The sequence below is a fragment of the Myxocyprinus asiaticus genome, chromosome 8, assembly GCF_019703515.2.
Source record: "Myxocyprinus asiaticus isolate MX2 ecotype Aquarium Trade chromosome 8, UBuf_Myxa_2, whole genome shotgun sequence".
NCBI classification, from domain to species: Eukaryota; Metazoa; Chordata; class Actinopteri; order Cypriniformes; family Catostomidae; genus Myxocyprinus; species Myxocyprinus asiaticus.
Window position 1 is genome coordinate 50,507,929 of NC_059351.1, and position 24,062 is coordinate 50,531,990.

The 24,062-nt window shown below is 40.3% G+C and overlaps 2 protein-coding genes across 5 annotated transcripts; both read right to left on the bottom strand.

Moving 5' to 3' along the window:
- Positions 1–623: 623 nt before the first annotated feature.
- On the bottom strand, positions 624–15,852 carry LOC127444537 (calpain-9-like). The gene is made up of 20 exons (XM_051703949.1): positions 14,844–15,852; positions 12,124–12,193; positions 11,833–11,951; positions 11,538–11,671; positions 11,233–11,401; positions 9,339–9,422; positions 9,157–9,242; positions 8,607–8,684; positions 8,239–8,399; positions 7,975–8,132; positions 7,052–7,260; positions 6,423–6,459; positions 5,932–6,012; positions 3,067–3,124; positions 2,804–2,868; positions 2,628–2,696; positions 2,377–2,455; positions 1,996–2,112; positions 1,727–1,785; positions 624–857 (listed from the first exon to the last, which is right to left on the bottom strand). The coding sequence occupies exons 1-20, from the start codon at positions 15,048–15,050 to the stop codon at positions 831–833; spliced, it is 2,067 nt and encodes a 688-aa protein (XP_051559909.1). The 5' UTR covers positions 15,051–15,852; the 3' UTR covers positions 624–830.
- On the bottom strand, positions 11,899–23,557 carry LOC127444538 (TAF5-like RNA polymerase II p300/CBP-associated factor-associated factor 65 kDa subunit 5L). 4 transcript variants are annotated; one of them, XR_007897842.1, is made up of 9 exons: positions 23,430–23,557; positions 22,169–22,310; positions 21,969–22,073; positions 21,579–21,772; positions 21,063–21,209; positions 20,031–20,459; positions 17,608–18,413; positions 12,124–12,193; positions 11,899–11,951 (listed from the first exon to the last, which is right to left on the bottom strand). XR_007897842.1 is itself a non-coding variant. In XM_051703950.1 (7 exons), exons 2-7 carry the CDS (start codon positions 22,305–22,307, stop codon positions 17,616–17,618), a joined length of 1,812 nt encoding a protein of 603 aa, XP_051559910.1. In that variant the 5' UTR covers positions 22,308–22,310; positions 23,430–23,557; the 3' UTR covers positions 15,971–17,615. The 4 variants fall into 4 exon arrangements, 2 of the variants coding, with proteins under 2 accessions (XP_051559910.1, XP_051559911.1); XR_007897841.1 differs by lacking the exons at positions 11,899–11,951; positions 12,124–12,193 and adding an exon at positions 12,447–12,527 and having other exon boundaries at positions 17,557–18,413; XM_051703950.1 differs by lacking the exons at positions 11,899–11,951; positions 12,124–12,193 and having other exon boundaries at positions 15,971–18,413.
- Between the last annotated feature and the right edge of the window lie 505 nt (positions 23,558–24,062).

Consider the following 24,062-nt stretch of genomic DNA (forward strand, 5'->3'; position numbering starts at 1 on the left):
TCTGTCATCATGTCGCTCCAAACCTGTATGACTTTTTGTTCGGCGGAGCACAAAAGAAGATATTTTGAAAAATGCCTCAGTGTTTTTGTCTATACATTAAAAGTCAATGGGGTCCAATGTTGTTTTGGACCCCATTGACTTGCATTAAATGGACAAAAACAGTTCAAACACTTCAAAATACCTTCTTTTGTGTTCCACAGAAGAAAGTCATACAGGTTTGGAGCGACATGAGGGTGAGTAAATGATGACAGAATTTTCATTTTGGGGTGAACTATCCCTTTAGTTTATGATCATATTTATTTAAAAAGGAGTAGCATTTATTTTTATTTTATTTATTTGAGAATTTTCTGACTTTTGAAGTTTTCAATTATTGGTTTCTCTCACACAGCTTGCCAGTAACCACAGCCACAGTAACTCGTTGTGTCACTTTTTTTTATTAATTTATTTCCGTGGTTATGGTCATTCTTGCATGCACCTTTATAGATGAAAGCGAAACCGTTTAGCAGTTCTTAAGAATCTAAAACAATTTCAGCAAGTTGCAACAAATATAAAAGGTGAATATTCCACAAATCACCAAAAATCAAAAGCGTAAACATCAAGAACACAACACTGAGACCTTGATCGCAAAGCATTTTCATGAAAGTTTTAATCACAGCAAAACTCTCATAAATCCATATTCAGAAGTAGGCCTAATGGGAAAGAACCCTAAACAAACAAACAAAAAACAAGTGTATTCAACAGTCAAAATCCACAGTGGCACAACTGACTCCATCTAAAACGTCTTCCTTTGTTCCCTTTGTGCTTTTCTTCTCTCTCGTTTGGTCAAATCTTCAGACATTCATGGACAAAAACAGGAACTGTGGAAAAAATAAAGACTTGTTGAGAACTTTCACCTCATTGATTGTTATAAACACATGGCAGTTTTATAAACATGCCACCTTAAAGGAATGGGAATAATGGCTTTCTTTCTTCTGTAGAACACAAACAAGAAATTTTAGAAGAATATCTCAGCTCTGTAGGTCCATACAATGCAAGTGAATGGTGACCAGAACTTTGAAGCTCCAAAAAGCACATAAAGGCAGCATAAAAGTAATCTATACGACTCCAGTGCTTAAATAAATGTCTTCTGAAGCAATTTGATAGGTGTGGGTGACAAACAAATCAATATTTAAGACCTCTTTACTATAAATTCTCCTCCCTGCACAGTAGGTGACAATATGCACAAAGAATGCGAATCACCAAAAACACATGAAGAAGAATGTGAAAGTGAAAGTGGAGATTTATAGTAAGAAAACACTTAAATGATGTTCTGTTTCTCACCCGCACCTATGATATGACTTCTGAAGACATGGATTTAACCACTAGATTATTTTTATGGTGCCTTTAAGTGATTTTTGGAGCTTCAAAGTTTTGGTCACATTCACTTGCATTGTATGGACCAACAGAGCTGAAATATTCTTCATTTGTGTTACGCAGAAGAAAGAAAGTCATACACATCTGGGATGGCATGAGGGTGAGTAAATGATGAGAGAATTTTCATTTTTGGGTGAACTGTTCCTTTAATGTACTGAGAGAGCGCCAGCACATGTATATAAGATGAGTAAGTTTTGTTCTTGCCGTTTTAATATTACAATAATTGATTGGAGCATATTAAATCCCCAGGCAATCACACGCTCCCAGACACACTTACAGTATCTCTACAAACTGGAAAAACCAGGTGTGTTACCTGCTGAATGTTTAGGCTGATCACTCCTGTCTTTTGCCTGTCAAAGGCCTGGAAAACCCCTGGAACAAAGGACAATATATGCATTTAAATAAGTGGTTTTCAAGTTTTATTTACATTGCACATGTTTTTGGAACATTCTGAATCGTATTAAGAAATCACAATAATTGTTGTAGGCCATTTAAGATGATGTATGTATGTAGTTTAATAGAAAAAAACTATTTTAAAGACTAGACAGAACCTAAATAGAACATTTAGCCACGCCCACTTACGGAACATATTCTCCAGGCGAACGATGCAGGTCAGGTAATCATCAAAATCAATGTCAAAATTCTCATCAGCAAACCTGAGACAAATCAACTGCAAAAGCTTTGTGTTCAAATGCATCCCTTGATAAAGAAAGCACAAACAGAATATACATTTTATAGGTCATTTAAGATCCTGGACTGTTCATGGTGGAGATATTGAAACATAAAAATTATCTGTCTACCTGAGTAAAGTAAAACTCACATTTATGTTGCATTTAATGTTTCAAAGAACTAAGACAGCGTCTTAAAAGGGTTGATATTCATTTCAGACAATATTCCATTCTATAGTTATTTATACTGTATACAGTAATATTCTGCAGTTATATTAAATCTGAAGACTGTTACCTGCAGCGTTAAGAGCACTGCGGAGCTCATAGGAGGACATGCGTCCTGAACGATCCGTATCAAAAGAGAGGAACAGCATCTAAAATAGGACACAAACAGTTACGGTGGCATCTACAGCAGCTCACAACACACTAATAGTGTTAATGTTTCTCTCCAAACAGTTTAATTATTTACAGAAAAATGTGATATTTTTATGAAAGACAGTCATTAATAGGAAACTGATGGTAAATGTTGCATTCTGTATGACTTACAATCCATTTCTTCAGTTTATCCCAGAATACTTTGAACTCCTCGAATTCCAGCATTCCTGTGTTATCAACCTGAGCTCAGTTGAGGAAAATTGTCACAAATGTATAAACGTGAGAATGTAGTAGCCTATATTATAAGAATATTAATGTACATAAACTTTAGTCCATATAAAGGATACATCCATGAGGTTTATGATGCTGTGGCAGGTGTTGAGGGTCAAACCATCAAACTTCACCTCTTTCCCTACAAGAGACCACAACAGTGTTGAGAGGGACTTGTTAGTATTTAGACTTTTTCATTGTAGTCCTACAGCACTGGACTAACATTAGTGAGAATTTCTCATCTGAGACCTGTTTTAAGAACTGCACTATATCTCTGAGACACTTGTTTGAGAAACACATAAACTTCATTTTTCATGAAGATGTGAAGGAACAGACTCACTCCTGCTCAGAACTCCGTTCAGCACCTGCTGCAGTTCTCTGGCACTGATGGCCTTATCCTACAGACAGAGACATGGAATACACCAGGTAAACACATACGGTGATTCTTAAAATGACCAGAAGAGGACGCTCACAGCCTAGTTTTATTCCCTGCCAAGAGGCCCTGCAAAAATCAATCATTACCATGAAATTTTCATGCACCATTTGGTTTTATGGTACAACGGTAACAAAAAACTAATATATATATACACACACACACACTAATCAACCACAACATTAAAATCAGCTGCCTAATATCGTTTAGGTCCCCCTCGTGCTACCAAAACAGCTCTGACCCGTTGAGGCATGGACTCCACAAGCCCTCTGAAGGTGTCCTGTGGTATCTGGCACCAAGACATTAGCAGCAGATCCTTTAAATCCTGTAAGTTGCGAGGTGGAGCCTCCATGGATCGGACTTGTTGGTCCAGCACATCCCATAGATGCTCAATCAGATTGAGATCTGGGGAATTTGGAGGCCAAGTCAACACCTTAAACTCTTTGTCATGTTCCTCAAACCATTCCTGAACAATTTTTGCAGTGTGGCAGGGCGCAAAATCCTGCTGAAAGATGACACTGCCATTAGGGAACACCGTTGCTATGAAGGGGTGTACGTGGTCTGCAACAATCTTTAGGTAGGTGGTACGTGTCAAAGTAACATCCACATGAATGCCAGGACACAAAGATTCCCAGCAGAACATTGCCCAGAGCATCACACTGCCACCGCCGGCCTTTTTCCCATAGTGCATCCTACTGCCATCTCTTCCCCAGGTAAACGACGCACACACTCCTGGCCGTCCACATGATCTAAAAGAAAACGTGATTCATCAGACCAGGCCACCTACTTCCATTGCTCCATGGTCCAGTTTTGACACTCACGTGCCCATTGTAGGTGCTTACGGCAGTGGACAGGGGTCAGCATGGGGACTATGACCGGTCTGCGGCTCTGCAGCTCCATACGCAGCAAGCTGCGATGCACTGTGTGTTCTGACACCTTTCTATCATAGCCAGCATTACATTTTTCAGCAGTTTGTGCTACAGTAGCTCTTCTGTGGGATCGGACCAGACGGGCTAGCCTTCACTCACCACGTGCATCATTGAGCCTTGGGTACCCATGACCCTGTCGCCGGTTCACTGGTTGTCCTTCTTTGGACCACTTCTGGAAGATACTAACCACTGCATTACCGGGAACACCCCACAAGACCTGCTGTTTTGGAGATGCTCTGACCCAGTGGTCTAGCCATCACAATTTGGCCCATGTCAATGTCGCTAAGATCCTTACACTTGCCCATTTTTCCTGCTTCCAACACATGAAATTCAAGAACTGACTGTTCACTTGCTGCCTAATATATCCCACCCCTTGACAGGTGCCACTGTAACGAGATAATAAATGTTATTCACTTCACCTGTCAGTGGCTTTAATGTTGTGGCTGATCAGTGTATATACCGAAACAACATTAAAACCACCTGCCTAATATTTTGTAGGTCCCCCTCATGCTGCCAAAACAGCACCAGCCCCCATCTCAGAATAGCATTCTGATATTATATTCTTCTCAGCACAATTGTACAGAGTGGTTATCTGAGTTACTGTAGACTTTATCAGTTTGAACCAGTCTGGTCATTCTCTGTTGACCTCTCTCATCAACAAGGTGTTTCCGTCCACAGAACTGCTGCTCACTGGATGTTTTTTGTTTTTGGCACCATTAGGAGTAAATTCTAGAGACTGTTGTGTGTGAAAATCCCAGGAGATCAGCAGTTACAGAAATACTCAAACCAGCCCGTCTGACACCAACAATCTAGAATTTACTCCGAATGGTGCCAAAAACAAAATTATCCAGTGTTGTGGCTGATCGGTGTATATATACATCTATCTGTCTCTTTCACTCTCTCTATATCTAGAAAAAAGAAGAAAAAACCACCGCACACCTGATAAATTATCAGCAGGTGCGTAGGAAATACAAATGAGACAAGTTAATGCATGAGACAAGTTTATGCTTGCGAATAAACAGTTTAATGAATTAATACGTTTCGGTCATGCAACCTATATTAGTTATTTGAAAAAGAATGTATCACATGCGTATTTAAAATATGGAGTAGCCAATCAAGGTCAATTACAAAAACTGCCATAGCCAATGACAATCAGTAAAAGAAAGACAACCTATCCCTTTTTTGAGACTTAAACACCAATTACTGTTCCGCAGAGACCTACTGTATATTAGCTTTTTTTTCAATTAGAAAGACAAAAGAGAGGAATACACATCCTAGCGGACATTCCAAACAGATATCACCTCTAAAGATACCATATCAAATCCACATCAGGAGTTCATGAAAACTATAACTATCCAAAGTCAAAAATAATAAAGAAGGCTATACAGTATAATCCACTTAATCCAATAATTCATCATCAAGATTGCACATAAAACACAATTCAAAATACATGTGTTTACAAAACACATCAAAATATAATTTCCACTGCATAGTATAAATTTGCAAATAATTTTGGTCTCAATTTCATCATCACAGTATAACATTAAAAGGAGCTCATCATTAAGACCCACTGGAGCTAACATAGGAGGGTAAATCCTAAAGACCTCACATCTCTGTAGAATACTTTGTCTATATATTATATTCAGATTTTTCCAAATATATATATATATATACACACACGTATACAAATTATTACTGTATATACGTACTGTATATATATATATATATATATATATATATATATATATATATATATATATATATATGTACTGTGTATATGTCATTGAATAATTAAATAATAATTGTGTAACTGTGTAATACTGCAGATTTTTCTGTGTCTTACCGAGCCAGCGATCTGTTCAAACAGCCTCCTCAAACCCTTCTCTTCATCTGTCTCCTCCTCAGGAGGGTTGGGAACTGGTGGCTGCACAAGTCCCAGAGAAAAACACATAGTTTTTACATAAATTGCCAGTGAATGTCTGTCATGCTGTCTGTATTTGGCTGGGAGGAGTCTTTCCTGAGCACTGAGAGATGAATCTTTACAAAAATTCACCATGGTGACTTCTGTAAACCACAGTTACTACAGTTATTGTTAGAAAAAAATGTGGGATCACCTTCAAGCAGTGTAAAAAGCTTTCCAAATACTTCTGTCATTATGTTTAATTAAATTTGTTGATGATGTTGATATCAATGGCGGCTAATTACAAGTTGTCACAGTTTATTGCAACAATACCTCTAGTAGCCTAACGATGGTATTTCGATGAAAACTATATATATATATATATATAAAGTAACACGACACATCATCTGTTCGTGGCTGTTGACAGAACTTACATCTGGCAGGTCTGCTTCAATGGTGTTTCCCATCTCACTGAAAACACAAATAAAGAAATCATATTGTTTGGCTGTATGATAGAACAATAAATCAATTTGTGTATCCAAATTTGTGATTTTAAGATGTCAGTGTATATGGAAGTATTTTAATGACAAATGTCTTTGAAAAATAAGCATGTTGAATTGCACTAATTGAAAAACAAATGTATTGCATCGACACTGCTTGCACCACCTAGTGGTGAAGCCTAGTAGCAGCAAGTGAAGATTGTGCATCGGCACTTCACTGCTTTTCCTAAGGTTGAATTTCCAACTGAATTTTTAACCACTGAAATTTTAGAGGTGAAATACAACTGACCGAATATTATCTGTCGAATAATAAAGATGAAAAAAAAACGGAATATTTCAGAACTGAACTTTGGAAGGTGCATATTTATTATAGAATTTTTAATTAGGAAATTTTGTGCAAAATGTTTTCAGTTGAAATAACCATGTAAAACTGCATCCCCCAAAAATGCAAGCACTGTTAATGCAATGCATTTATTTTTTAATTAGTGCAATTCAGTTTCCTTTTTTGCTTCAAGACATTTGTCATTAATATACTTTGGATATATATGATTGGATAAACATACATGGCTCCAGCTTTCTTCTCTGAGAAGATCCGGATGAGGAAGTCGGCTTCAGTGTGCGGCTGGAAGGTGGTGGGCACCAGCATATAGTTTCCAGGGGGAAGTCTGAAGCGCTCAGACACCTCCCTCGTGTTGATGTACGCACGGCTTCGGGCTTTAGAGCCATTATAACGGAAAAAGTCCTTCCCCTGGTAGTCTTCATCATTAGGTGCCTGTGGATATGGCAAGCAAACAGGTTCAAATTCAGTGTGGGAAGAAGAACTACACCTAACTGTTTTCCAAACTCATCTAACAATTATAATACTTTTCTTTTATTTCTTCTTTTTTCTCCCCTTTTCTCCCCAATTTGGAATGCCCAATTCCCAATGTGCTCTAAGTCCTCATGGTGGCGTAGTGACTCGCCTCAATCTGGGTGGCGGAGGACAAATCTCAGTTGCCTCTGTGTCTGAGACCGTCAATCCGCGCATCTTTTAACGTGGCTTGTTGAGTGCGTTACCGCGGAGACCTAGCATGTGTGGAGGCTTCACGCTATTCCCCGCGGCATCCATGCACAACTCACCACGCGCCCCACCAAGAGTGAGAACCACATTATAGTGACCACGAGGAGGTTACCCCATGTGACTCTACCCTCCCTAGCAACCGGGCCAATTTGGTTGCTGAGGAGACCTGGCCTGAGTCACTCGGCACGCCCTGGATTCGAACTCACGACTCCAGGTGTGGTAGTCAGCGTCAATACTCGCTGAGCTACCCAGGCCCCCAAGAGTGAGAGTTATTTAACTTAATTCTCCAGATCTTAAAACTTTTGTTTCTCAAATAAATGTATCTTGTTTTAATGTTTCGATATTTTTTTCTAAGAAAAATATTTTTGTGCAATGCAGTCGGCCAGTTCTCTAAATGCAAATCCTTTTCTTTGCTTTCCACCTCACCTCGTAAACAGCAAAGCCGATGGTCTCCATGTCAAGCCCTTCTTTCCTCAGTCGACGGCGGTTCTTTTGCATCAGAGCAACGATGACGCTGCACTTATTGTCCCCATCATCAGGGTCCTCCAGACGAAGCTTAAACTGAGGGTTCGTCCAGAACGTATCTGAAGAGAGAAAATGGATATCAGAAATACGCCTCAGTTTTGCATTACGGAATAAAGCAACATTAAACTTTTAAGGAATAAACTGTTATCAGATCAGTTCTCTAACCAATGAAGTTCCTGCAGCCGCCAGCGGTGGAGCCCCTGATCCAGTTGCCCTCAAACATGTTCACTTCCCATTTCATTTTTGTGTCATCTGTCAGAGAGTCTGGAGTCAGGTTACAGATCTCCACCTTATCGTAGTTGGCTTTAAAGTCTCCAAACTCCATCCTGAGATACACACCAAATCATATGAGTTAGTTCCTCTGGTCTGAATGAGCTTATTGGATGCTTGTTTTAGTGTGGAATACAGTAAGAATATTTGTTTTTCAAATTCCAAAAACGTTTTTCACTCTCATTCGATACGCTCAAAACTAACACATGGACTGAAAACAACAAAATTGCAATTTTGACCTAACGGGTCTTTAGAGAACACACCAGAACTCTCCATCATCCAGGGAGTTTTGCAGCAGTCGGGTTTTCTCCGCCTTATCAATCACGCTCCACTCTCTAGAGCTGAGAAAAGACAAGATGTGGAGCATTTATGTACACTGACATCAAAAATATAAATACATTTCATCAAATGCAATGTCGAGTTCATAATGTGCAAAAGAACTGCTAGGTAAAATCTGATTTAAAACTTCAGTAATGCTTTGCCAATAGCCAGAAATAGTAGAAGTAGAACAGCATCTTTAAAAATATACTTACATGATGTGGATGCACATGAAATAAAGGCTCGTAGCAGTCTGCTTTATACTACATATATGGTGCTGGATGCACATTCAAGAGCGCCATCATGTTGAGATCACATGACCAGCCGAATTGTACTCTATTCATCTCAATTAATTGCCGTAACTGCACTCTTTCTCTTGCATAATAAATTAATCAGGACTGACTATAAATAGCGCATTTTTACAATGACGTCACTAATGAAGAAAATGTTTCTAGGTGTCCTTTAGGTGTGATGTCATCATAAGTGAACACATACTTGTCGCTCCAGGGGCCGTTCCACTCCACCTGGCCCCAGGGGTTCCTGACACGAATCAGCTGGACCTTTGCTCCTCTGTAGTTCACCTGTGGAGGCAAGATGAAAGAAATCATAGAGAGTGAATGTGAGAAACGAAAAGAAAATAACGATAAATAAACATTAAATACAGTTGCTTTGGTTACCTCCTCCACTCCAGTGACGGAGTAGGCATGGCCTTTAACCAGACCTGTGGTGGTTTGTGCCTCAGATTCGGCAGAACTTGTGATCTAGTGATATGAAAACATCAGTATCGTAGAAATCAGAAATGGCAACATGCACAATTATAATGTGAATGTATTGTTGTGAGGGAACACTAAAAGTATCGCAAGGGAATGTAAAACTTATTGCAAGAAAACGCAAACTATTGCGAGGGAATGCAAAACTATTACAAGCGAACACAAATTATTGCAAGGGAACGCAAAACTATTACGAGTGAACACAAATTATTGCAAGGGAACACAAAACTATTACGAGCGAACACAAATTATTGCAAGGGAACACAAAACTATTACGAGCAAATGCAAAACTACTATGAGCGAATGCAAGCTACTGCAAGGGAACGCAAAACTATTACAAGCGAACACAAATTATTGCAAGCGAACGCAAAACTATTATGAGCGAATGCAAAACTACTACAAGCGAACGCAAACTATTGCAGAGGGAACATAAAACCTATTGTGAGGGAACATAAATCTTTTGGCAGGAACCCAAAACTTATTGCGAGGTAACGCAAAACATATTTGTGGAGGAAACGTAAAACTTATAGCGAGGGAGCACAAAACTATTGGCGGGAACACAAATTATTGCAAGGGAACGCAAAACTATAACAAGTGAATGCAAAACTACTATGAGCGAACGCAAACTATTGCAAGCAAACGCAAAACTATTACGAGTGAATGCAAACTACTGCGGAAGGAACATGAGACTTATTGTGAGGGAACATAAATCTTTTGGCAGGAACCCAATACTTATTGCGAGGTAACGCAAAACTATAACAAGCGAATGCAAAACTACTATGAGCGAACGCAAACTATTGCAAGCAAACGCAAAACTATTACGAGTGAATGCAAACTACTGCGGAAGGAACATGAGACTTATTGTGAGGGAACATAAATCTTTTGGCAGGAACCCAAAACTTATTGTGAGAGAACGCAAAACTATTACAAGCGAATGCAAATTATTGCAAGCGAACGCAAAACTATTACGAGTGAATGCAAAACTACTACAAGCGAACGCAAACTATTGCAGAGGGAACATAAAACCTTTTGTGAGGGAACATAAATCTTTTGGCAGGAACCCAAAACTTATTGCGAGGTAACGCAAAACATATTTGTGGAGGAAACGTAAAATTTATAGCGAGGGAGCACAAAACTATTGGCGGGAACCCAAATTATTGCAAGGGAACGCAAAATGTATTGTGGAGGGAGCGTAAAACTTATTGCGGGCGAACGCAAAATGTATTGTGGAGGGAGCGTAAAACTTATTGTGGGCGTACGCAAAACTTATTGCGGGCAAAAAAAAACTATTGCGAGTGAACGCAAACACAAACTATTGCGAGGGAATGCAAAACTATTACGAGTGAATGCAAACTCTTGCCAGGGAATGCAAAACATTTGCTGGGAACCCAAAACTTATTGCGAGGGAATGGAAAAATTATTGCGAGGGAATGGAAAACTATTGGCGGGAACCCAAAACTTATTGCGAGGTAACGCAAAACGTATAGCAAAGGGAACGTAACACTTATTGCAAGTAAACGCAAAATGTATTGCTAGGCAAAGCTAAATTATTGAGAGGGAACGTAAAACTTAATGCGAGGGAACGCAAACTATTTAAAGGGAACCAAAAACTATTGCGAGGGAACGCAAAACTTTCCCTGATGTTGCTTAACCCTGGGTTAACAGTGGCCTAAATCTGGTTTTAATAAAGACATTAACCAAGGGTTAAGCATAGTGTGCCGAGCTTTTTAGTAAATTAGTCTAGTTTTACTTTTAAACTAGTTTAATTTAATGTACAGCCCGCTGAGCTCTCCTAACATACATCTATGGAGCAGCCGAGCATGGATCCTCTGTCTATGGCTTTCTTCAGGATGTTGAAGAGGTTGCTTGGAGCGCTCTTGGTCTCGTACATCTCCCCCACACCCCCAGTGAAGTCCTCCATGGCCTCCATGGTACTTCCACCTTTGAGGGCCTCATAGCTGCCGTTTAGCCTGGCAAATGCACAGGAGACGATTGATTTATACAAACAGGTTTGCCATTTCTGCCTTGTCTTATAAAAAAAAAAAAAAACAACAATAAAAAAAACAGATATGCTAGATGTTTTGTTTTATAAACTGAAGTGTATACTTGGCATAGGCCTTCTCCAGAAGAGCACTCCAGAACTCAGTGCTGTCAGCAGAATGGAGGAAGACAAGGTTGTTCCTCACACACGGGAGTCTGTCATCCACCACCACATCCAGCCATTTGTTGTGCTGCCAGAGCTGCGAAACAAAATATATGTATGACACTGTAAAACCTCCTATAAATTGACAAATTGATCTTACATATTTGTCAGGCTTTAATAATGTTTTAACCTCCATTTGAGGTTTAAGCTAGAGAGGGTAATGTGAGAGAGTAAACTCTGTGTTGAGACATACAGTACCTGAAAGTGGAAGATGCCAGCGTAGCCAAGGTCAAAGCTCTGGTCATGTGGTACCACCCTCTTCAGTGTTTCTTCATGGAGAGTGAGGGAGGCGATCGCTGCCAACAACCAACAGTCTCCTGTACAGTGATACAGGAAGCAAAACATGCTATGCAAATTGGATGATTAGATATTTTTACAATTAGTTTTTACAAACTGAATACATACAATTCTGTAACTTATAAACATAATTAGAAAACGTTAAAGGTAATGTCAGGGCTCTTCTTTGGCATAGTTAATGGCACAACATACCCAATTGTCCCTGACAGATGTCCGTCCTGGTGGCTCCTCCAGTGATGAATTTGGGGTCTTTGCAGATTTGCTGAAATTGAACAGAGGAAAGAAAATATCCTTAAAAACAGCTACATTATTAATATCTACTCTATGCACTGTCCATACCACGAGCAACTGATCAAAGAAACATTTTCCCTGAGAATACTTCAGCAATAATAATAAAAAAAAAACTCTTTCCTTAGTTGCTGATTTAATAAAACTGTTTCATAAGAGTAGATGATGTGTGAATGCCTAAGCTGCCTGTGTAGGGCAAGTTCACATTCTTACTGCATTCTCAAACTTCGATTCAATCAATGGAGCCCACACACTTCTCTGAGGGAACGCCCTGACATGAAATGCAGTTGTAGTTTCATTGAGAGATCCTAAAAATCGAAACCAAAGAGAACAGAAGAGTCGAGAAGAGTTTGGACCCTTAGGGAGTTTTAAGGAGATCAACTGATAAGATAATCTAATTAGATATGCCACAACTTGGTGGACACTGACAGCCAGTTCTTAAAGGGATAGTTCACCCAAAAATAAATGTTCTGTTATAATTTACTCACCCTCTTGTTGTTCCAAACCCAAACAAGTTTCTTTATCACGTGGAACATAAAAGACATAATGTTAAAGACTGACAGTCAAAGTCATCATTCACTTACTTTTTATGGTTGCATGAAAATGAAGGGGGACTAGGGTCGTCAGTCCATAAAATTGTGCATTAAATCTGCTTTTGTGTTTCATAGAAGAAAGTCATTCAGGTTTGAAACACCATAAGGGTGAGTAAATGATGACAGAATGTTCATTTATAGGTGAACTATCCCTTTAAGAGCAAACACAACCCAATAGCCTATTTCCACCAAAACAAACCCTAGATTCTAGAATCTCTTTGCATTCAAACAATCAGCACGATGAATAAATAACCTGCATTACACAAAAGCAACATTCCACCCTGCATTCCAAAACTGTTGCATGGCAACCCACTGCAATGGCTTCATTCCATTCATAAATGTCTCTTATGGATTGAAATGGACCATACAGCTCCACTGTTGAGACTCAAAGAAAAGTAAAATGTCATGTAGTTAACTAGCAGTGCGTTCAAATGCCAATACAGTTGATTTAAGGCCTTGAATTGCTATACAATCATGCAAAACATGTTAAAGGTGCACATAGTCATGCTGACTCAATAAAACATGAAAATGTACATTTACATTTACCAGACACCTTTATACAATTACACACAAAATTAAATTTGTCATGGGCCACAAATGTCAAAATTCGTATCAACATGTTTGGAATGAATGTAATTATACGCTGCAAACATTAATAACTACAAACCACACTTCCAATTATTCATTCCAAAATCATCCATCCACCCACAGGAGCATCAAAGAGGAAAACAGAACAGCATCAGATTCTTCAACCCCCCCCCCAAAACAGTTCATACTGTAAAAAGACCAGTTAAGAAATTCAGGAGTTTCTTGAGACACCATTCGGGGTTCCTCGGATTGTCTTTAGAGAACATCTAGACACAATAAATTCCTCAAAACCGTTCCATAATGATTGGGTTATTGGAAGAACCATTGAAATTCTTTTGTTTTTGCAGCAACTTCCATCTTTGCAGCCTTTTCGAAAGGGTGTCTAGTTGTTCTCCATAGTTTTGCCAGGGTTGCAATTTGATGAACCCCCAATGGTGCCTCAAGAGCCCTTACCTGCCAGTTAAGAACTGTTTTGTGCTGAGCATCAGTATTGAGGTATAATGATGACAAAACCAGGAGATTATGTCATTATAAATTATCACACATGAGTTTGTCTGTAGGGTTTTCACCAGCTTTATTGCATAGATTTGAGGGGACGCCCTCAAATTCGATTATGATGCATGCAGAAATTGCTCTGCAGGCTTTATAAGAGCCAGTTTAATAAAATCTGATTCTTTCACATGAATTATGTGGGTAATGTGGGGGACTTAACCTCTAATGGTCTCATGGTTACTTGAGAATTCCTTAAATATTTAGGGTTCCTCAGATTGCCACACTGGAGGGACTCTCTGAAGAACCTCCAGACACCATTTAAAGAACCCTCAAATACCCCATTTTACAGTATGTACTCAAGGCACAAACGTATTTCAAGCAGGGACGGTACCAAGATACAATCTTTTGGGGGAATTTTGATCTTTAGGATGGGCAAGTGGTTGTCTCTTCATCGGACCAGGAGAGGGATGTCAGATGTTTCAGGGAAGGGAGCCACAAGAAAAATCTAAAGGGGCAATGCCCCTGCCCCCCCACCATACCCGGCCATGATTTCAAGAGTCTTGAAACCTTTTTCCATAAAGATAGAGTTGCTGGAGGATCCATTGACCATTTTGCCAGGAGCTAAGAAGTTCTCCAAAAGGTTCGGCCAGTGTGTGTAACCTTTAATGATTATTGAACTTTTTTTTTTTATAGTGACATTCTTGCTACCATATTGTAGCTGGTTGGTTATGTGTTTGAGGTCTCATTTGTTGGTGATCAAATGTTGGGTTGACATTACATTACATGGTAGTCATCAAAAGTGCAAAAACAGTCCCAGATTCTGCTAATTCACCCTATAAATGACATAATCTGAAACCATGTGGTCTAAATCCTGCAGACACCTCCACATGTTCTCATAGCTGAACTCCAGAGTGAATTTCATTGCTGCATCATATGCTGTTCATTACTCACCCCTGGCCTCTTCCATTCAAAGTTCACCGGGACTCTTTGGCTGTAGAAGAGCGAGGATTCCACTGCAGGAAAATCTGGATCTTCAAACAACTTCCCCTTCTGCAAACACTCTTGTCGGAGCTGTTCAAACGTCTTTCCATCCGCCTGCGTGCTCTCTGCCTGGAACTTCTGCCCAGAGCCTCCTGACTGGGTCGCATTGTACGGCATCTTGTCTCAGCTGAGCTCCAAAACCACAGAGAGAAGGTGACGAAGCTTGTGCGAGTATCTGAAGCGGTGAGTTGTGTGTGTACGAGTGTGTATGTGATAAATCCAGCCACACTGGCCGGGCGACAGACTCATCAGTTTGGTGTCACGCCCATCATGAGCAGAAACTGGTTTGGGTGAAAGCAGCCATGACTGAGCGTGTAGAGCAGACGGCACTCTCCAGATGCAGATGGAATTGCACCTGTTTGGGAACTTTACTATGGTATGACTGTGGTATGAATAGAACAGATCTGTGGTTCATGAAATTATAGTGTCTCACAACAAAGAGTCCATTAAGAAACTATAAAAGGACTTTGAATGTTGGCTTGACAAAGCCTTGACTGCAAGTTTAAAAAGCTTGGAAATTTGACAGTACAAGTTTGAAGTTTATCTGAAATTTTAAAATGAAATTGTTGATCACCCGCTACAGGAAATCTGCTGATTAGAAAATATGCTGCAATTTGAGTCAGAACAGGTTGAAGGACTGTGCTGAGTTTGTTGGATATAGCTTGAAAGTTTGATGTAAAATTTTGGTCGTGGGTAACAAGCGCCACCGAACGGAGTTGCAAAAATAAACGTTTGTTTACAAACAGCTTTCTGAATATGCCCCCCGTCTGCTGTTGATCGAAAAAACAGGCCTAGTCCCTCCCCAAACTCAAATTACTAGTCGAGTCAGCGTTGTTGTGTCTGGTTGGACAGGTCGCTCAAAACAAAGCGCCACAGAGACACAGTATTTAGTTTTCGAGAAAATTAACCTATCAATGGCTTACTTATAATTGTCTCTGCATGTTAAGCTGAGATAAGAGAACATATTTTAATTTACTTCAGATATAAGTGTGTGCAATACTATATACTGGCTTGACAAATGAGGACCAGACAGCGAGAATGTTACAAAAATATATTTACAAGTATATGCATGATGCAAAAACAACGCATTTCTTTTGACAGCAATGAAAAATACAAACGCTCATCTTTTTTTCCACATTTTCTAAGAGACATAAGTGGCCCATGACTACGTTGGCTATCAGGAATAGGAATAGACAGCACTCGAGACCAGAACAAACCATTAAGAAACTTCACAGCAGCTCACAAAAAAACTAAGTGCATGGTTTCAAAATCAGATGCAAGAAAACTCAAATAATGAACAAACTCTGATGTTTTACTCTCTTCAACAGGCCACTGTGACACCTGATAGAATCACTGCATCAGTTTCACCTTCATATCGGATTAACGAGCTATCATGGGGAAAAATAACATTATTTTTAAACAAAACTGTATACTTTTGCTGAGCTAAGCTCAGTTAACCTTGATGGAACAAAGATGTAAACCTCTTAAACTCCATCCTTATGAACTTTAATCAGGATAGACAACATATTTATGGTAACTGGATGCAAATGAAAACAAGGCTGTGAGATATAGAAGTACTTCTGTAAATTAGTGTTGATTGGTCAGCCGACAAACCCTCCAGTTGTGAAAATTAGATGTGACAGTGGTGTAGTGGACTAAAGCACTGAACTGGTAAACAAAAGGTTGTTGGTTCAATTCCCACAGCCACCACCATTGTGTCCTTGAGCAAGGCACTTAACTCCAGGTTGCTCCAGGGGGATTGTCCCTGTAATAAGGGCACTGTAAGTTTCTTTGGATAAAAGCATCTGCCAAATGCATAAAAATTTAAAATGTAAATCTATTCTGATAAAGGTTGACAGTCCTGAATTGGGACTATTGTTAGGAAGAAATAAGTTCAAATGGCTTCCTAGAGAAAATCCAGACATGTATGCATTAGATAAGTCTTGAATATGTGTTTAGCCTTACCTTTATAACTCTAATGTAAAAAGAAAAGTGAGCCATCAATAGAACAACAGCAAGGTTATGAGCTGAAAGATCCAGAATAGAAGTTTTGATGACCTAACATTTTTTTTAAATATATGACTGATAATTACATCTATAAGAGAACAGCAGGCTGTAGACCTCTGATATCACGAGGCATCAACACGCATTATAACCACCAAAAGTGAACCAAAACATCTCAAAAGCTCTCTCTTTACAAAACACACACACACACACAAGTGAATGTTTTAAAAAACTGCGCATGCCCCCCCAAAATATATAAATTACTATATAAATTATAATAAAGAACATGAAACCATTTTTTTTCTCATTACCGTAATACAAAAAATGAAATTACTGCCATGCGAAAACAAAAACAATGTTCTTTAAATGAGTTCGTTTTAGTTTTTTTTTTTGTACTGCCCATATGATTTTAAATTCAAATTACAGTAGTACAGTTCTGCCTTTAATTTACACTGATTTTCATGAGAAAATCTGTTTTACAGTTATTTTGAAAGTAATAAGAATTACGAGGATTGAAAAAAACGATAAAGTTAAATATTCCGATTTTTTGGGAACAATGTGAATCAAAAAAATCCAAAGGGTCCAATAGGCTTCATTTAAGCAAAATATAATTTTATACTTCTGATTTGTGGGTGAAGTGTGACCTGAACATGTTATTATGCAATAACACATTGCCTCTCACTGTTCTTGTTTTTCTAGCGCAGTGCCCGTCACTAGCAGCAAATTGCAGGCCATGAACTGCACGTTAAGAATATTACTAGTGTTGCCCGTGTACTGTCCAATCAGCTCGCTGCTGGAGCCGTCGGTCGGGGTGGTGCCATATGCGTTCCGTATGTCCCACACACGCACAGTATTATCCATGGAGGCAGAAGCCACCAGACTGCTGTCCTGACTGAAAGAGAGGCTGGTGATGCTGTCAGTGTGACCACGGAGGTCTTTAAACAGAGTACCAGACGCCAGGTCCCACAGCTTCAGTCTCTGGTCCTCTCCTGCCGATACCAAGTACTTTCCGTTGGGCGAGAAGGCGAGCGAGAGCACAGGGCCACGGTGCCCGGTAAACAGCCTGACGGATGCCCCCTGCTGCGTGCTCCACAGTCGCACGGTTTTATCAGTAGAGCCTGTCGCTACATAGTTGGAGTTGGGGTGGAATTTGACGCAGTCAACGTCAGAGAGGTGGCCGGCGTAGAGACGGAGCGGGTATGTGCGGGCAAAGCTCCAGAGGCGGGCGGTGCGGTCGTGAGACGCAGTTGAGAAGTACAGGCTGCAGGGACTGACATCTAAGTCCCAGACGGGGTAGGTGTGACCGCGGTACAGGACAGTGTTGGTGAAGCTGTTCAAATCCCAGAAGCGGACGGTGGAGTCCTCTGAACATGACAGCAGACCGGAGCCGTCCGTCAGGAACGATGTGCGGTACACAGGACCACTGTGAGCGCGCAGGGTCTTGATCTCACTGCCTGAGGTGTGCTCATCATCTGCCTGTTCAGAATCAAATTAAACAAGAATAACTCATGACTTTAATTGAGAACATTCATTAAACACACCTAAACATCAATCAAATCAGGTATGAAAAAACAGAAGAGAATCTTCATTGTCAGATAAATGATTGTTACACAATTGTTTAATCTTATATAGTAAAATGGTCAATATTATCACCACCTTAATGCGGTTTGTCCTAATTGGGTCTGACGAAAAGCAAACTTTCTGTCCAAGCTGAAAGTGAAAATGTTGCTCAAAATGACAGCCAATTAGAAGATATTTGATGTTTAATTAGTAATCACAACTGGTTAGGACAGACACCCCAACTGATATAGGAAAAGATTTACTACTTGTTAATTCATTAATAAAAAAATAAATAAAAAAAAACTGCAAATAAAAAAAATAATGATATCGCATTTTAACATGCATATCCAAAACAAAGTTTTGCTCAAATAAATGGATTTAAATAAAGACTTTTAAAAAATTGGTTACAGTTTAAGCATGTTGTTAAGCCCAATTTCTTGGGGAAGGGGGAAATCACTGTAGGTAATTCCTGACGGAAACGCTGTTAGAAAATTATTTCGGAAACACTGCAGGAAAATTATTTCGGAAACACTGTAGGAAACATGGTAGAAAAATTATTTAGGAAAATCAAAGGAAAATCCTGTGGGGAAAACTGCAGGAAACACTGCCAGAAAATACTGTAGGAAACACTGCAGGTAATACTGCAGGAAAATCCTTTTGGAAACACTGCAGGATAATCCAGTGGGAAACACTGAGGAAAACACTGCAGGAAAATATTTAGGAAACATTAAAGGAAAATCCCATGGTGAAAACTGCAGGAAACACAGATGGGAAAATCCTGTAGGAAACAATGCAGGATAATCAAGTGGGAAACACTGTGGAAAACACTGTAGGAAAATTATTTAGGAAAGCTGCAGGAAAATCATGTAGGAAGCACTCAGGAAACACTGCAGGATAATCCAATGGGAAACACTGAGGAAAACACTGCAGGAAACGTATCTAGGAAACATTAAAGGAAAATCCTTCGGTGAAAACTGCAGGAAACACAGATGGGAAAATCCTGTAGGAAACACTGAGGAAAACACTGACTGCAGGAAAATTCTTTAGGAATGCTGCAGGAAATTCCTGTGGGAAACACTGCAGCAAATAATGCAGGAAAATCCAGTGGGAACACTGAGGAAACACTGCAGGAAAATCCTGTACAAACAGTGCAGGAAAATCCTGTCAGAAACACTGACCGCAGGAAAATTCTTTAGGAACACTGCAGGAAAATCCTGTAGGAAACAATGCAGGATAATCAAGTGGGAAACACTGTGGAAAACACTGTAGGAAAATTATTTAGGAAAGCTGCAGGAAAATCCTGTAGGAAACATGGAGGAAACACTGCAGGAAAATCCTGTAGGAAACACTGCAGGTAAAATCCAGTAAGAAAGACTGAGGAAACACTGCAGAAAAATCTTGCAGGAAACACTAAGGAAGCACTTTAGAAAAGAATAAGGAAACGCTGAGATGTGCACATAACGATGCAGGTATGAATACAATATTTAAGCAACAGTTCATCACTACACACCCTCAGATTGAGAGTTCACTCACCTCCTCCTCCAGCACATCACAGGCAAGCCTTATTTTCGACACATCGACCCTGTGAGGCCCCGCCTTCAACTTTCGCGCCCGTAAACTCCACAGCTTGACGGCAGAGTTATCAAACCCTGCCGCCAGCAAGCGGTTGTCCGCCGACACCTCGGCAGTGTTCAGCAGCTGATCCGTGTGCTGGAATGTGTAGAAGCAGACAGTGGTAAGGGAAGGCGGTCCCTCACGCACACGCTTGATGCAGTCCTGCAACGCATCCAATGCAGCCTCGTTCTGAGGTAGCCCTGCTGTGACATCTACAGATTCCGCCCCCTCAAACCTGTCAACTGCAGTCCAGGTAGCGGAGGAAGAGGAAGTGGAGTTTGCGTTTCCCGTTGCAAGCCCCGCACCATACAATTGGTAGTCAGTTTGACGTGCTGCTGTCACTTCCACCTAAGAAAATATTTGCGATATGAGGCTAATTAAAAACCAGAAAAAGGATGGAGGGATTCCGATTTAGATCATGGTTAGTCTTTGACTATTGGTGAATCGGCAAGGGCAGACCTCATTGCAGATTATTATTTATTTATTTATTCATTTCCCTTTTTCTCCCAATTTGGAATGCCCAATTCCCAATGTGCTTTTTAAGTCCTCGTGGTCACGTAGTGATTCGCCTCAATCCGGGTGGTGGAGGACGAATCTTCATGCCATCCACGCTCAACTCACCATGCGCCCCACGAGAACGAACCACATTACAGCGACCGTGAGGAGGTTACCCCATTTGACTCTACCTTCCCTAGCAACCGGGCCAATTTGGTTGCTTAGGAGACCTGGCTGGAGTCACTCAGCACACCCTGGGATTCGAACTAGCGCACTCCAGGGGTGGTAGCCAGCACCTTTTACCACTGAGCTACCCAGGCCCCCCTCGTTGTAGATTATTAAGAACGGCCCACTTAGACCGGAAGAGACCATCTAACCCACATATAAAGCAACCAACCACAAATCTGCAATAGATTATACCACAAAAATAGACCGCTAGAGTGACATTGCTCATACCTGTACATGTGAGCTGAGCACCCAGCAGATGGCGCTGTTGTCATCACTCTGCAGGTAACGTAGCAAGTAGCTATATGCTTGATCTGTCAGGTGAACCACATATTTGTGATCCAGGAGGGAGCAAAGTTTAGGATTCGAGGTCACATCCTGTAAAACAAAATCAACAGGCATTCTTCAGAATGCTTCAGAAGGAGTATCACAACCTCTCTTCTTCATGACAGATCTGAATTCGCGAAACATTTCTGAAGTCACAACAAACACTGAAATGTGAATTTTTGCAACTGGGATTGCAAGTTTTGTTGCCGCCATGATTCTTTATTTGACACGCCCCCAAATCGAATAGTCAGGGCTTAAAGAAGATCCAAAATTTCCCGCTGGTAATTATGACACTGTGGTGGCATTCATGTGCACCTTTTATTATTATCATTAATACGGTCATTCTATCATGACTTGAAGACTGTATGTGGACATTTGTCTTGAAATGCATTACACTCAGATGTTGCCTTGGTCACTGACCTGCAATGTGACGGCTCCTCGCAGCAGATCCACGATGGCTTTCTGTTCAGGGTCCTGCTGGAAGAGCGAGTGGAAGCGACTGTAGAACGAGTCTACCGCCCCCTTCAGGCCGCATTGCGCCATGTCCAAGTGCAAGTAGAGGAAGAGTGGAAACAACATGCCGCTAACCTCCTTCCTCAACGGCACCTCTGCATCTAAAACAGAATGAGGTTGTTAAAGGTATAGTTCACCCAAATATTAAAACTCACCCTCAAGTTTGGAGCAACATGAGGCTGAATTACTGAGAGAATTTCCAATTTTGGGTGAACTATCCCTTTAAAAAAAACAACCAAGAACAGAGCCAAAGGTACTAAAGCGTTAGGAAAGAGCGTCTCTAATGCAATCTCTCACCCTTCAGGAAGGAGCGCAGTCTAGAGAACTGGGTCTCATACTGCTGAGGGTCTGACTGGCAGGGGGCAGCAGACACCACATTTGCACAGCTGGACTCTGTATGAACTGCACATTACAGAATAAGAGAGAGAACACCACTCTAAAAATCTAGTTCATTCATTTAAAATACAACTGAGAACTCACATTTAAAGGGCTGTTACCTGTGAGACTAGCAGCCATCTCCTCCGCAGACTGGGAGAGTTTGGCGCCCTTCAAAGACCCATCTGTATCTATGTACTGCCTCCTCTTCAGATACTGGGTCACTGCGTACTGGATCTGTTCCGTCCTGGCACGCTTCATCTCCTGCAGTGGACATATTCCATTATACTTCATGCATTTCTGGTCTCGGCAGAAGTTTATGTCATGCAATAAGTAATAGTGCATATTTAAGATTAACGCATTACAGCACGTTTGAACATTCCAGTCTATTTATGGGCATCAAATGGGTGTTCGGACATTCAGTTATATTTCTAGGCATCGTAGGCCCGTTCGAACATTCGATTCTTTTTCTGGCCTTCATATGCACGTTCAAACATTTGATTCTTTTTCTGGGCATCATATGCCTGTTTGAACATTCGATTCTATTTCTGGGCATCATATGCGTGTATGAACATTTGATTTTATACTGGGCATCATTGGCACATTCGATTCTATTTCTGGGCATCATTGGCGTGTTCGAACATTCGATTCTATTTCTGGGCATCATTGGCGTGTTCGAACATTCGATTCTATTTCTGGGCATCATAGATGCGTTCGAACGTTCGATACTATTTCTGGACATTAAAGTCGCATTTGATTCTTTTTCTGGGCATCATAAACGTGTTTGAACATTTGATTCTATTCCTAGGCATCATATGCATGTTCAGTACTATTTCTGGGCATTCTAGGCAAGATCGTTTCTTTTTCTGGGCATCATATGCGTGTTCGAACATTCGAATCATAGATGCGTTTGAATGTTCAATTCTATTTCTGGGCATCATATACATATTTGAACATTCGACTCTTCTTCTGGCCATCACATACTGTACGTGTTTGAACATCTGATTCTATTACTGGGCATTATATGCACGTTCGATATTATTTCTGGGCATCATATGTGTGTTCGAGCATTCGTTTCGATTCGAACGTTCTAACGCGCATTTGATGCCCCAAAAATGTTGTCTAGATAGATAGCTCACAAGGTTTTGAGACACAGCCATTAACACTAGAATAGTATTTGGTGTAAGCTAACAAGCCACGGCATATATGAGTTCATCTGTTATATTTAGAATTGTATTTTTACTCTAATAAATAAACGAAAAAGTCCTGCAGCTGCAGATATGAGCGCGGCCTCAATGACTGAGACTTCTGCACACTTTGATCTGAAACATGCAAAACTCAGAGCAGTTTAGATACAGTTTAACAATGCTGTTTAGCACCTACTGCACAGTCCCTGTGTAACAAGCCAATAGAAAGTCGCTCTTTTAAGCCATTGAAGATGTGTTCAGGAGAAGCTTCATTAGAATCCCTCTACGCTCTCTTCTTCAGCAGGTTAACCTGACATCACAGGCGCTGAACTGCGACATCTAGCGCCTTACTGCGAAACAACAGCCAAAAACACTGCAAGAAAGTAAAAAAATATATATATTTAAAATGGTATTTTGTTTAAAAAAATAAATAGAGAGTAGAAGTACTATTAAGTCAGTATAGATTAAAAATATATTATGCCGCCGTAACTGTTAAATGATGTCTCCAAGCAAGTGACATAAAGCAAAGTGTTTTTCAAGGCAAGTCGGTCCACTCGGTGGCCGTCTTTGGAACGCTCCTTGGCAGCTATTTTCTGGATACAAGTGGCATAAAAGTACGGCTCATATTCACTTGAATGGGTAAAGACCAGGTCTCCCAAAACGGTTGATCAAGACTACAATCAAAGAGCATATTTCAAATAAACAATTAAATCTAACAACAATGGTTTTATAAATTGCTCTTCTTTAGCTCAGTTCATGTAAAATAAAACAACAACGCTATTTTTCAGGATAGTCCAGCTAATGCGCATGCGCGAGTTTACTGACAGAT